At 29.0% G+C, this 13,220-nt stretch overlaps 1 protein-coding gene across 2 annotated transcripts; it reads right to left on the reverse strand.

Moving 5' to 3' along the window:
• Positions 1-5,760: 5,760 nt before the first annotated feature.
• LOC100775447 (KH domain-containing protein At3g08620) lies at positions 5,761-10,003 on the reverse strand. 2 transcript variants are annotated; one of them, XM_003538295.5, is made up of 7 exons: positions 9,179-10,003; positions 8,955-9,043; positions 7,924-8,069; positions 7,430-7,528; positions 7,039-7,155; positions 6,808-6,951; positions 5,761-6,123 (listed from the first exon to the last, which is right to left on the reverse strand). In XM_003538295.5, exons 1-7 carry the CDS (start codon positions 9,268-9,270, stop codon positions 5,977-5,979), a joined length of 834 nt encoding a protein of 277 aa, XP_003538343.1. In that variant the 5' UTR covers positions 9,271-10,003; the 3' UTR covers positions 5,761-5,976. The 2 variants fall into 2 exon arrangements, with proteins under 2 accessions (XP_003538343.1, XP_003538342.1); XM_003538294.5 differs by having other exon boundaries at positions 7,430-7,546; positions 9,179-10,002.
• Positions 10,004-13,220: the final 3,217 nt, after the last annotated feature.

A 13,220-nucleotide genomic window follows, 5' to 3' on the forward strand; every position in this document is an offset into this window, starting at 1 on the left:
ATTAAACAAGATGTGAATGATGGACTGATGGTAAGTTGAATGAGATGTATGAAGTTGAAGTCATGCTATTATCGTGTAACTAACTTTGTTTTATGAACTAATATAAGATGATTTTGATATGATATGTTGAGTAACTATATGTACATGAGGACTCATAAAATACTTATTGTTGAAGTGATGATACTTGTATATGTCTTAATTATTGTAGTAAGAAATGCTCATAAATATGTTAATTGATGAATATATGATTTCTTGATGATGGTTTGAGATGTGGTTGAGATGATATTGTTTTATGATTATAGTTGACTTTATTTTGAGATTATGAGATTCACATTCATGAGTTTCTGGGGAGTTGTTTGCAATAATTGAAGGTGTTGGAATGTATTGCTATACTTAATGAACTATAGGAGGGTCCATGAGTGTGATAAACATATGATATTATAACCTCTTATGGTGTTGAGATTGGTGAATGAATTTGTGATGACATATTATATTGATTTGAATGATCATAACATACATGCATTGATGAATGACATTGCATATGAGTAGGCACGTAAGTTGAGGATGCTTGGTGGGTGCTCAGCCTAGTGTTAGAGGTTGTCAGTGGTGAATAACGGAAATGAGCCTATATAATAGATGTGTGGGTGAATCCATAAATAGATTAAGGTCTTTTCAAGCCTTACTAAGGTAACCCACTATCATGTTCATCCATTTTTTTTTATAAAATCACACTTCCTCCGTAGGGTTAATTTGAGTCTCCCTGAATGGTTAAGGTGTGACTACGTTAAGGGATGTACTTAGGTTAATCATTCAAGGTGAAATCTTTGATGAGTAAAGAGTCAGCATGACATAACATGATAGTTAGACATATGCATTGATAATTGGGATTTGAGAATGATGTGTTACTTGATGAATCATGGAGAACTTTGATGCCTGGTGATTGATGGACTGATGATGACATTGATGTATAATGGTTGAACCTTTAAGTAATGTGTGATTAACTGATGATTGTTGTGAGATGCATTGTTATGAGGATTTTAAGACTTATGCTTTATGTATGATTTCTACAAGTTATGTTATATATGTGATATTAGTGGATCATGCTTTAGTTGTGAAGTTATAGTATGCTAGTTTTTTTTTTTTGGTAAGCTTACCCTTACATTGTTATATGTGTGATTCAGGCATGTGATGATCCTGTATCTGACGTACGTGGGGAACAAATAGCTAGGAGGTGACCTTGTGTCATTTGAGACTTCATGGACATACATACTGATGTGAAGACGTGATTTCTGTTTTTGTTGCCTCTTTATAGTCATGTATAGTGTTGATCGACTTAGAGTTATGTAGTTTATCCTTAAAGTGTGGTTTATGTTTATATGTACATTCTGAGGAGATTTGAGTTACTATGATATGTGCGTGTGTGTGTGTGTGTATATATATATATATCATGTGATATTTTATTTTGGAGTTGTGCGTTTTAGCCTTTGACCTTTGAAATGTGAAAAGTTTACATGTATTTTCCTAATCAAATTAATAGAAGAGTTTTAAATGAATTAAAATAAATTCTTCTGCATGAGTTAGTTCCTAATTTCATGTGACAATGATGGATGGTTACATCCTGCACCCAACATTTTTCTTCATGCACCTACATATTCTTAAATATTCCAACATTGTCATTTCTTCAAGTTCATACACGGACAACCTTATCCCTAACTAATGAACTCTCATCTACTATTGTTATCTAGCGCCATCTATTTCTTCAAGATGTTTACTTGTTGCCCACCACAAAGAGTTTAATAGTCATGCACTTACAATATAAAATAATTTTAGAATAAGATTCAATCACAAATTACTCATTGGTATAATTTTTAAGACCATTATTGAAAAAGACAACAAACTTACCATACATTGTGGTTAGTGATTAAAAGACAATTTTATATTGTAAGTGCATAGTATTTGTCTCTAAAAATAATAGGTTTTAAGACATTTGTAGAATGCATTTTTTATGTTAGATAAATTAATTTACATTATTTTGTATTAAATAAATAAAAACAACGGGATTAAAAATTTTAATTTACAAATCTTGCATGGAACATTGAAGAATATAATAAGTATAGAATTCAATTGTAATGTTATTAAAAAAATTATTTTTCATTTGAGAGAAAAAATATATCAAGAAATTTTGTGACACATTTTTATTTAATTCAGATCTTTAACAAATATTGTATATAAAAATATTTTAACAAAATAAAAACTGGAAAATGTACATTAATTTAATGCACACAACAACAATAATAATAAAAATAAAAATAATTTACATCGACCACTTTTTAAATTAATGATTGTCTTTATAACATATTTAACTACCGAATTCTTAAGTAACAAACTTCTAAAAAATATTACACATTTTCTTAGTATAGATAGTATCTTAGATTTTTCTCATTCGAGTGTGATTTATTCAGTTTTACTACTTATCTCCTAACTCTTATCCTTAATTACAATTTTACTTTTATGTAAACTATGATGAATTGTTTTAATTTTTTATATATTTAAAAAAATCTTAATTTTAGAAAATATTTTAAAGTAACAAAATTAAAATTCATATTTTAAACATTTTAAATCATTTAAGAAATTATATATGTTAACAATTAATTTCAACTAATCATTTTTTTATTTATTGTGTTTTTAATTTATGCATGTAATATGGTAAGTTGAATTTCATGTTCTACAAATAATTAAATTAACAATTCATCATGTATTTTTAAAATTATTTAAGGCATTATATATGCTAACAACTTATTGCAATTAATCATTTTTTACTTATTGTGTTTTTTAATTTATGCATGTAATATGGTAAATTGAATTTCGTATTCTACAAATCATTCAATTAAAAATTAAATCAACAATTTATGATGCATTTTATATATTAGATAAATTTAGTCACAGTATTTTATATAAACTTATGAGATTAAAGTTTTAATGGGTCGTACCCGTCTAAGAAGGGAGAGTTAAATGGGTCGTACCATTGAGCTAAATTCATTTTGTAACCCATAGAGTGAAATTTATTATGTCACCATAAAGTGAAAGTCACTTATTCTTTGAATAAAAGTCTTAAACACTTATTCTACTTAATATATATTTTTAATAAAGGTTTAAAAAATCTAATTGTTGACTTATGTAATTGTTGGCACCCAAATTATGTTGAAAGAGATGAAGTTCAGTTGTTGAGGATTTGGTTAATTGTCTGAATGTGGATAAGGATAATTCAGTTGCTCATTGGATTGGATTAGCTGAATGGGTATCTAGTCCGCATCAGAGTATTAGTTGAATTAAATTATATTTAATTTAATAAAGATAAGAAAATATTTTTATGATTTTATCATTTTTTAAATGGCTTGTAAAAATTAAAACAAGTCGATGATAATGCTTCTTTTCCTTAAAAATAAGAAGCAGTTGCTAGTTTCTTCAAAATTTAAAGTGCAGATAAATTGGCTTGTGAATGGAGGAAATCATGCCTAGGTTTCGGATAAGTCACAATTAGAATAACTCATACCTATCAACCGAGTTTTAACTCAAATTCAACTATGAGAATTATAATTAGTAGAATCAATGTAAAATTAGTTAAATGACCCAAACCATGTTTTAGGCGGTTAGCAAGTAAAAAAAAAAACAAAGTGATTAAGTAGAGAATATGAATTTCTACCCGACAAATAGGTCTCATACTTAATTTGTAAAAGTGACCATCAATTCAAAATCAAGCCTATTTTACTCCATGTTTTATCTTTAATGTTTTCTGTCTTTTATCGCTTTAAATTACAACTTCAGGCAACTTGTTTTCTACTTCTTTTTTTGTTCACCTATACTAAGCATTATTTTTGAACCTACAAGAAACATATTCCCATTCTTAGCACAAATCACCTTACCATTTGGAATCATGATAAAGCAAGGCTAATTGAAACATATTTTAGCTAATTTTATAAATTTTTACACGATAACGGTAAGATTATCTCGGTCATGTGTACTAAATTTTAGATAAGTTAAATATTTATAAATATGTAATTTTGTAGCTTATTTCTTGTATTTTTAAAAATTTATTAAATGTTAAATAAAAAATTAATTGATGAAGTAGGAAATAATCTTTAAATTATAGTTTTAAATTTATTTTCCTTGTTGAGAATTCTTAATCCTATAGATGAATTAATAAATTCAATGTCTAAAAAATTACTATGCAAAATAAGCTATTCAAAATTAAGATCTAACTTAGTTTGTTGGGTATCAACAATTCAATTATTTTAAATCTAATATCAGAATTCAATTCACTCTTGTTGGGAAAGTTTTATCGGACTGCGGTAAGACCGGCGATTTTGTACGGAACAGAATGTTGGGCGGTCAAGAGCCAACATGAGAATAAAGTAGGTGTAGCGGAGATGAGGATGTTGCGGTGGATGTGTGGTAAGACTCCACAGGATAAAATTAGAAACGAAGCTATTAGAGAGAGGGTGGGAGTAGCGCCTATTGTAGAGAAGATGGTGGAAAATAAACTTAGGTGGTTTGGGCATGTAGAGAGAAGACCGGTAGACTCTGTAGTGAGGAGAGTAGACCAGATGGAGAGAAGACAAACAATTCGAGGCAGAGGAAGACCCAAAAAGACTATAAGAGAGGTTATCAAAAAGGATCTCGAAATTAATGGTTTGGATAGAAGTATGATACTTGATAGAACATTATGACGGAAGTTGATCCATGTAGCCGACCCCACCTAATGGGATAAGGCGTTGTTGTTGTTGTTGTTGTTGTATCAGAATTCAATTCACTCTTTTGAAAGAAGAAAAAAAACTATTTAAAACCTACTCCTGAAGTAAATGAATCTCTACATGTTGATGAACTTGTTTAGACACAATTACAACAAAAAGAATATACCCCTGAAATAAATGAATCTCTACATGTTGATCTACCCGCCTGAATTCTTGATTCCCGGTTTGTTACTATAAAGCAACTTTAAGCTCCTCTTTATTCCCATCAAAGAAAAAGTGTATCTTTATGGTGTAAACAAGGTCCAATAAAGAGATGAAGAAAGCTAGTGATGAGCAGTGGCATGATTGCTCCATGGTGGACAAATGAAATCTAGAATATCCCCACTTTACAGAGACAATGATTTACAAGTCAACGCAAATGAAGGTTAGGTTGTCTCAGACTCTCAGGAGGGTTACGGTCAATAACATCAACATCTACATTAAATTCTAAGGCCCCACCATATGACGTTATCCCCCCAAGACATGGCTTTGTGCTCCAAAAGGGGTTTGTTAAAAAAGTACACCTCACATAATTGTTTTTGCTTGGTGCTCATATGGCCAAACTATGTCTCAAAGAAGTGGCCTATGATGTTGAGAACAAGTGGTGCAATATTATGCTCAGGAAGGTGCTCATGTGACCAAACTTTGTCTCTTGATATTGAGAACAGAGTGTTGTAATAGATGCTAAGTACACATCTAACAAACATATGGTTACAAGATAATCATGTCTTTTCAATATAAAGTTACAAGTTTGATTCTCTGATTTGTGCTTATGAAAAAAAAATATATTAGAAAAGATTAACTCATTAAATGAATTTTAATAGCTCAAAAAAGATTTTTTTTTTGTTTTCGGTCAAAGAATACCAGGATTATATAAAATAAGTAAAGTACACATCTTGATATGGAAACACATTTTTCCAATACTATAAATAAGCAGTTTATAAATAATAAAAATCACAACAATATCATATTGATAGGCATTACAAATAGAGTGATAAATAGATCAAAATATAGTTTAATGTTTTTTCTTGTCTAGTGACATTGTGGCAATGAATATGTTTTTCTCCCCTTTATTTTTGTTCTCCAAATCAGCAGCATCAAATCAGGAAGGTCTTTTCATTGCAGCTTTACAAAATTTAGTTACAGGAAGCATTCAAGCAATGCAACAATTCTCAACATATAATCACTATTGATCAGTTTTGACTCGTTTTATTTCATTAGAAGTGAATGGAGAAACACTACCACTCAGTTGAGGGCTCTCTTCTCTGAAGTTGGAATTAAGCATAGCAAGTTCTCTTAGTTGTTGCCTTTTGTAAAGGTCCTGTGACTCATCCTGCACATGAAAAAGGGAGAAGAATCAGAAACACTTCCTTAACTAGACAAGAGCTTCCCCATAATGTTATTTTGCGCTAAGGCTTTGCTCATAGAAAATTTGGCTCAAGAGAAGTCACAACAAAAGAGTAGTAGCAGTTTTCCAGTTACAGGCTTCCCTTAGAGGAAAAGAAAAACAACATAATTGAGTGCAGAAAAAAGAGCATGAATTAACATGTTTACAATATTGCCTTTCAGCATTAGCCACTCATCTGGTAACTGGAAGAGGTAGCCAACAAGGAAAAAAAAGTTACTACACTTAACTTGATCAATTTAGTGACACATGAAAAATTGTAAGAGATACCACGTCATATGAGCATTGTCATGTCAACTAAAATTAACATCATTAGTATAAAAAATTGGCAGAAAGACCAACTTGGTCTGACATAGATACTTTAAGAAACCAAAATAAATTTGTTAAATTTAGGAGACCAAACTAAAACCAAAATTAGTCTTCTCCTAACTTTTCTGTTATAGATATGTTATTTCAAAATCATAAAATATGGACTAGTGTGGAATGGTTTTTTCTAAGTAGTAATAGTAGATAGAGAGTGGACCATATAATAAGGGAGAGAAGCAAGGGGAAAAATCTCATTAATGAATATGTTCATAGCTCTACAACAGAGTTAGAAAGGTGGAGAGATACCACTGGTTTAAGTAGCTCTTGTATGATTTCTTGTGCTTGCATCAATCTTACATCAGCAACACTGGTAGGTAGTTCAGCTTCAATTATAATGTGAAGCGGATCATTCAGGTGCTCATAGCCAGGCCTTCCTCGTAGCATTTCTTCCTTTAGAGTGAAAAAAGTAAAGCAAATTTAGAGGTTACAAATAACTCATGGAATTTAAAGGACAATGCATTAAGCTAGAGATGATACCTTGTCTAAGTCTTTAATTGAACCTTTCCCTCTGATAAATACACGGCAACCTGTAGTAGCTTCCACTCGCTTCAGTGAATTGCCCCTAGGGCCAAGAAGCCGGCCAACAAAATTAAACTGAAAATTAAAGCAGCCTTAGTAACTCAAAGGTCAAACAGGATATAAAAGTAGAGTAAATAGTTTATACACCAACTATATTGTTGTCCAATCACAAATCATCATATATGGTAGAATTGTTGACTTTTACAATAATTTTCTTAAAAGTCATATCTAATATGATTTCTAATTGATTAACAATGTAAATTTTTTACATTGATTGTACATACAAATTAAACTCATAAAACTATCAAAACATGAAGTAAAATGCTATGAAGTATGTTACAAATCTTACATTTGGATAGCTATCCTTAGGAATATCCAAGCGCAATATCTTCTTCACAATGGGAGAACTTGGAACAACTGGTGAAGTTTGCCAATCCATGTTTAGTCCCTGCACACCAGCTAACCTCTGATGTATGACAAGCTTAACCAATCAGTAAAAGAAACTAGAGATTATAATGTAACAGAACCATAAGAGGAATGCTGGTACAGTGGTACAAGATAGGAAAAAATCAAGTTGTAGTTACTGTGTGTTATATAACAAAGTTTAAAGTATACACATTTAACAAAGAGGCAATATTGCCACCTTAAACAAAATGGAGAAGAGGGAATCTAAGCAATTAAGTACCAGAACTGGATAGGTTAAGAATCAGATTATTTTTTTTTAAAGCAATGCATAAATGAAACATAAATTTTATGTTGGGGGGACAAGAAAAAGTAGGAAATGGAGACTGTGGAGTGGTAGAGAATTTTACACTGAATAGAACATAAAACTGAGGTTCTTACTTCATGTGACAGGCTGTTCCAGCCAGTGAAGTTTGGTGTTGAGTTTGGAGAAGCCATATGACTCAGATTTATGAATCGCATTCTATCAAAGTCACTAAATCCTTGGTTCTGCAATAATTCATTCTTTCCGGTAACCCTTAAAATCTCTGATAATAATAAGGTAATAGTGACTATAAGAACTTGTACAAAAGCTACTGAATCAAAGAACATAAATATTGTTAATGCAACCTTTCAGATAGTAAACCAACTGTAAATTATGTCTAGGAAGTGTAGTATCAGACATATACATTCATAAAGTGGATGCTATCTATATGAACAACTTAATTTTCAAAACAGAATGTTATAGAATGGTAGCATTAATAATAAAGCTGATCATCTGAAGGTTTGCTCTAGTCATGCAAAAGACAATGCCTAAGTATTTTTTTTCTAGACTAGAGGATGCCTAGAACCAATGTTAGAAAGAATTTTGCCTTGTGTAAAAGGAAGCAATGACTAAATTGCCACCATCTTTTAGTACCACATATTCTTTTTGTGGGTCATCCAAAAAGTATATGTTTCCTTTTCATGATTGATCAACAGATTACAATTCTAGAGAACCATAGCTAAGAATTCAGTTGCTTGTATTTCAAATCATATATGTTTAAACTTTTAATTCCTAAGGAATTTAGTAACAATGATTGATTTAAGCATTAGCTGGTTCAGACCGGTGAGAAGGTCAGAAATTGACACAATCCAGTGCATTTGAAAGAAGATTAAATGAAGGTTTTAAAAAACGGTCCGCCACCAAAATTTCAAGGGCGGCACCAAGGTTTTTAGAGTTTCTACGACCACAATTGTGACCACATATTGACGAAACTGCGGCCGCAATTCAAAACCTTTGAAGAGAAAGAGCAGTGAAACACTAGACCATGTAACCAGAAAGTTTATGTTATGACTTGGCCTAGTTCAAATGAAGATCAGTTAAAATGAATGAAAAAATAAGAGGGGAAAATTCATAGCAGAATCCTTGAATACATATGGAATAAACGGACCTTGATTAAGGAGTCTGGTACATAAGGGTAGAACTTGCATGAAAGGTCCAAGCTTCTGTCTTTCTGCTAGCAGCTCCGTTAAGTACTGACTAGAACAAACATAAATAAGAACATATAAATCAGAACACACACACACACACACACATATATATATATATATATATTGGTAAATTAAAAATAAAAAACTTCCACAATAAATGTCAGAAGAACTATCCCTTACATACCTATCAACATCAAAATTGCCTCTCATGTTTATGTTTGGTGAATTGGCTCCTTGGGGTGAAGGTAAGGAAATCTGATTGTACAAATTAGACATCAATTTGTAATATGGTTTGGTTTGGCCAGAAGGACTAGAGAATAATTTCAAAGGCAACAAAGGAAGAAGAAAAAAGATTAGTGAAAAATCCTGCTATGAAGAAAACAGAATCAATCACCTAACCTATTATGCTTGAGAGACGAGAGAAAAAAATGGTAAGGGAGAAGAAACAAAAAAGAAAGGAAGGTACAAAACTACAAATGAAAAGAAAAAAAAAAAAAAAAAGGATGGCCACTTCTGTAGTAGCTCAGTAGTTAAAGCAAAGCCTTAAAGTGTGTTGTGTCACTCTGTACCTCTCTCTCTCTGGGTGTGTTTTAATTGTTGTTCTGTTGGCTTCTGTTGCATATGCAACACTTTATCATGTTTGTGTGTTTTCCTAATTCCTTAACAAACACAAGCAGGTGGATTTTTTTGTGTTTTACTAGAAAACAAAAAAATAGAGAAAAACTCTAACAAAAGTATGTATTTAGGGATATTGAAGAGATTGATTAATAGGATTATATAGTCAAAACTATAAAAGAAAAAGAAATTTCCTCAGATATTCACTTGAATTCTTAAGTTGCAGAAGAAAAAATTAGAAAAAAATGCTGAAGCAATCATGCAGACTCCAATAGATGGATTTGCTTCAATCAATTGGAAAGAAGAAGCAAAGGAAGACGCCACCCCAATGACCAATGTGGGTCACCAGTTCTCTGCCACCAGATCATGAGCATGTAGATTGAAACCAATCACTATCATGCTTCACGCATATATATATATATATATATAAATTTAATTTGAGATATTAGTATACATTTATTTATCTTTATACGTAATAATAATAATAATAATAATAGCATAATATCAATGTCAATATATATCAATATATTGTAAGCAGTAATAAAATGAAATAAAATATTTCTTCTTCTGAAGTCTCGCAAAGTTTTACTTAGTCATTAACAGCAGCAGCAACAGAAACAGAAACATAGAAAAATATCTTCCAAGTGCCTTCAAATCAATCAGAAAAATTGTAACTTCGTTTTCCTACTTTGGTGCTTAGCATATCAAATCTCATAAAGAAAGGGAAAAAAAATATCGGGCTATTATTTATTATTTATACTGCTATTAATTTTGACAGCTTAATAGCCGCTACTATTGATTACTATAATCAACTTGCTTACATTTTGTTTCAAATCTGGTTTGTATTAATGTTATGCCATTTGTTTTCTAAATACTTGTCACTCTATTCTTGTCTTACTCGAACCCACCTACCAACACAATTCTCTTTTGATTGGAAATTTCATAGCTCTCATTACTATGGACTCAACCAAAATAATAATAATAATAATAATAATAATAATAAAATTGGAATAAACTTATCACATGCATGTAAGTTTAAAATATTATAATACTATTCCATATAGCATATATTAAATGAGTTATTAATATGTTTATTTGGTATTTAATTTAATTGGCATAAAAATAATTCAAATGTACTCTTACCATTAGAAAAAGATATATATTTAATGTATGCCAAAGTTGTAAGAATTTGTCAAATGTTCATTAATTTATTTATTAAAGAAACCATGGTTTTTTTTTATTATTTTAGAATCGAGGTGAGACTCTGAACGCTCGTGTAATTGTGTTAGATTCCATAATGGGTTTTATTCCTTTATTTGTTGTCATCTATGCATGAGTTGCAAAATGACACAAATAGAAAGAAATCTTCTTTCTTTACCTTATTTTAATGGCCGAAAAAAATTAACAATGTGTAGATAGATGGCATGCTTACCATATCACGTGCAACTAAATCAAAACCATACAAAAAAAATGTACTGGAACTTAGAAGGGAAGGAGAAGGAGCTAGCTGCTAGCATAGGATTCCTAGAACAACGAGGGGTGCTTGCAAAAAAACAAATAAAATAAAATAAATGATAATGTGCAATGTTGGGCCAGTGACAAGAACGTGTGGAGCAAATAAGCCACAAGACAGGTGATAATTATGATGGTTATGCACACCCTACAATGCTATTTTGTATTTATTTTTTCGCAAGTTAGTAATATTGGAAAATCTTACACTGCACAATGTGGATGCATCACATCCGATCCAAATCTGTTTTGAAAAGAAATAAAGAACTACAGTATACTAGAGTTTGTATAATTATAATGACATTTTACAACATTATATACTCTTTTTTTGTGATCTTTACCACACTCTTTTTTATTATCAGTTATGTATAATATATATATATATGATTTTCTCAGCGATTGAGATTATTTACCTTACTCTTATTCACTTTAAAGAATTAAATTCAAGAAACTAAGACGACAGCAAACAATGTGCGTTGTGCGCATAGAAAGCATAAAATGTTAGTCAGTTCAAGTAATAACTTATTTCAATCAAATTGCTTTACATGGCATCTTCATTTTTTTATTGTTATTTTTTGGTGATGCATGGCATCTTCATTTGATACTACATGTGATACCTGATTTAATTGAATATTAAAAATATGTAGAAAAATATACAAGAAAATATGAAACTTCTATTAACTTATAGCTTATTATAAATTATTCACTGTAAAAAATATTTGTAAGATAATGTGTATTTTTTTAAGATTAATAATATAATTTTTCAACATTTTTTTATTACAGTTATGATTTTTAAAAAATGAAATACATCAAATGTTATACTTAGTTAAAATCATTTATTAAAATTTTCATTCTTGTAAAATTGACTTCTCAATAAATCTAAATACTATATTTATTAAAAATAATGCATAGTCAATTATTAAGTCAAGAAATTATGATCAAAATCGTTTTATATGTTTATTGATTTATTAATATTATGTATATATTATATTTTTTATTTTAAAAATATTTTTATTAATTGTATTATAACTAAAATTAACTGTATAATAACATTAAATATTGTATTTATTAAATATAATATGTAGTCAATTATTGAAAATAAAAGTTAAGAGATAAACTATTTTTTCTATTTTTATTTTAAAATATATTTTTATCAAATAATTATTTTTTAAATTAAAAAATATTAAATTTTTAATGTATATAAATATATATTATATCTATTAAATTTAATGAATATATTTATTTAGAAATATAATATGAAATATATTGTATGAAAAATTGACTCTCCAATAGCATTAAATATAACATGTAGTCAATACATGTATTATTTATTAATAAATATATTACATTTAATAAATATAATAATCAATATATCATGAATATAATTGATTGCTGAAAATCTTTAAAACATACTTTGTAGTTAAATTGTTAAATATAAAAATTGATACAAATTATTTTACATATTTATATATTTATCAATTCATTTATATTTATTAAATATAACACATTATAATATTTATCCATATTGGTTAAATCTTATATTCATTATATATAATATATTTATTAGAAAACTAAATCTAATAATGAATAAAAATTACAGTAGTTAATACAAATAAAACTGAAATTAAGATTAAATTTCATATTTAATTTATTTGACTTTTATGTGTCTGATTGCGTTCAAATATAGGAAATATACAAGTATATGTAATTATGCTAGAAAAAATGTGTTTATCGAATAGCAAAATAAGTTTATTAACTCGTAAAAAAAAGTTAGAAATTAACTTAAATGTCTTGTCGAACAAAACTTGAGAGTGTATTTGAAAAGATATTTAAGTTGATTTTTAGTTTTTTTTTATTAATTTTAAAAAAACTTATTTGACTGTTTGGTAAATCAGTTTTTCATAGCTTGTATGGTTTTACTTGAAGTAACATTTTTTAAAACCTTAACTTTTAACCTTTATTTTTTTTATATTCATTTCCTTTTTCCCATGAAAAATTATTAGATTTTCTTTTTAATCTTTTCTATTTATGGTCAAATTTTATTATTTTTTCTCTTTTTTTTTTACATATGATAGACTTTTCTCATTTTTATCTTTTTATTA

This window comes from Glycine max, chromosome 11 (assembly GCF_000004515.6).
Source record: "Glycine max cultivar Williams 82 chromosome 11, Glycine_max_v4.0, whole genome shotgun sequence".
Lineage (NCBI taxonomy): Eukaryota > Viridiplantae > Streptophyta > Magnoliopsida > Fabales > Fabaceae > Glycine > Glycine max.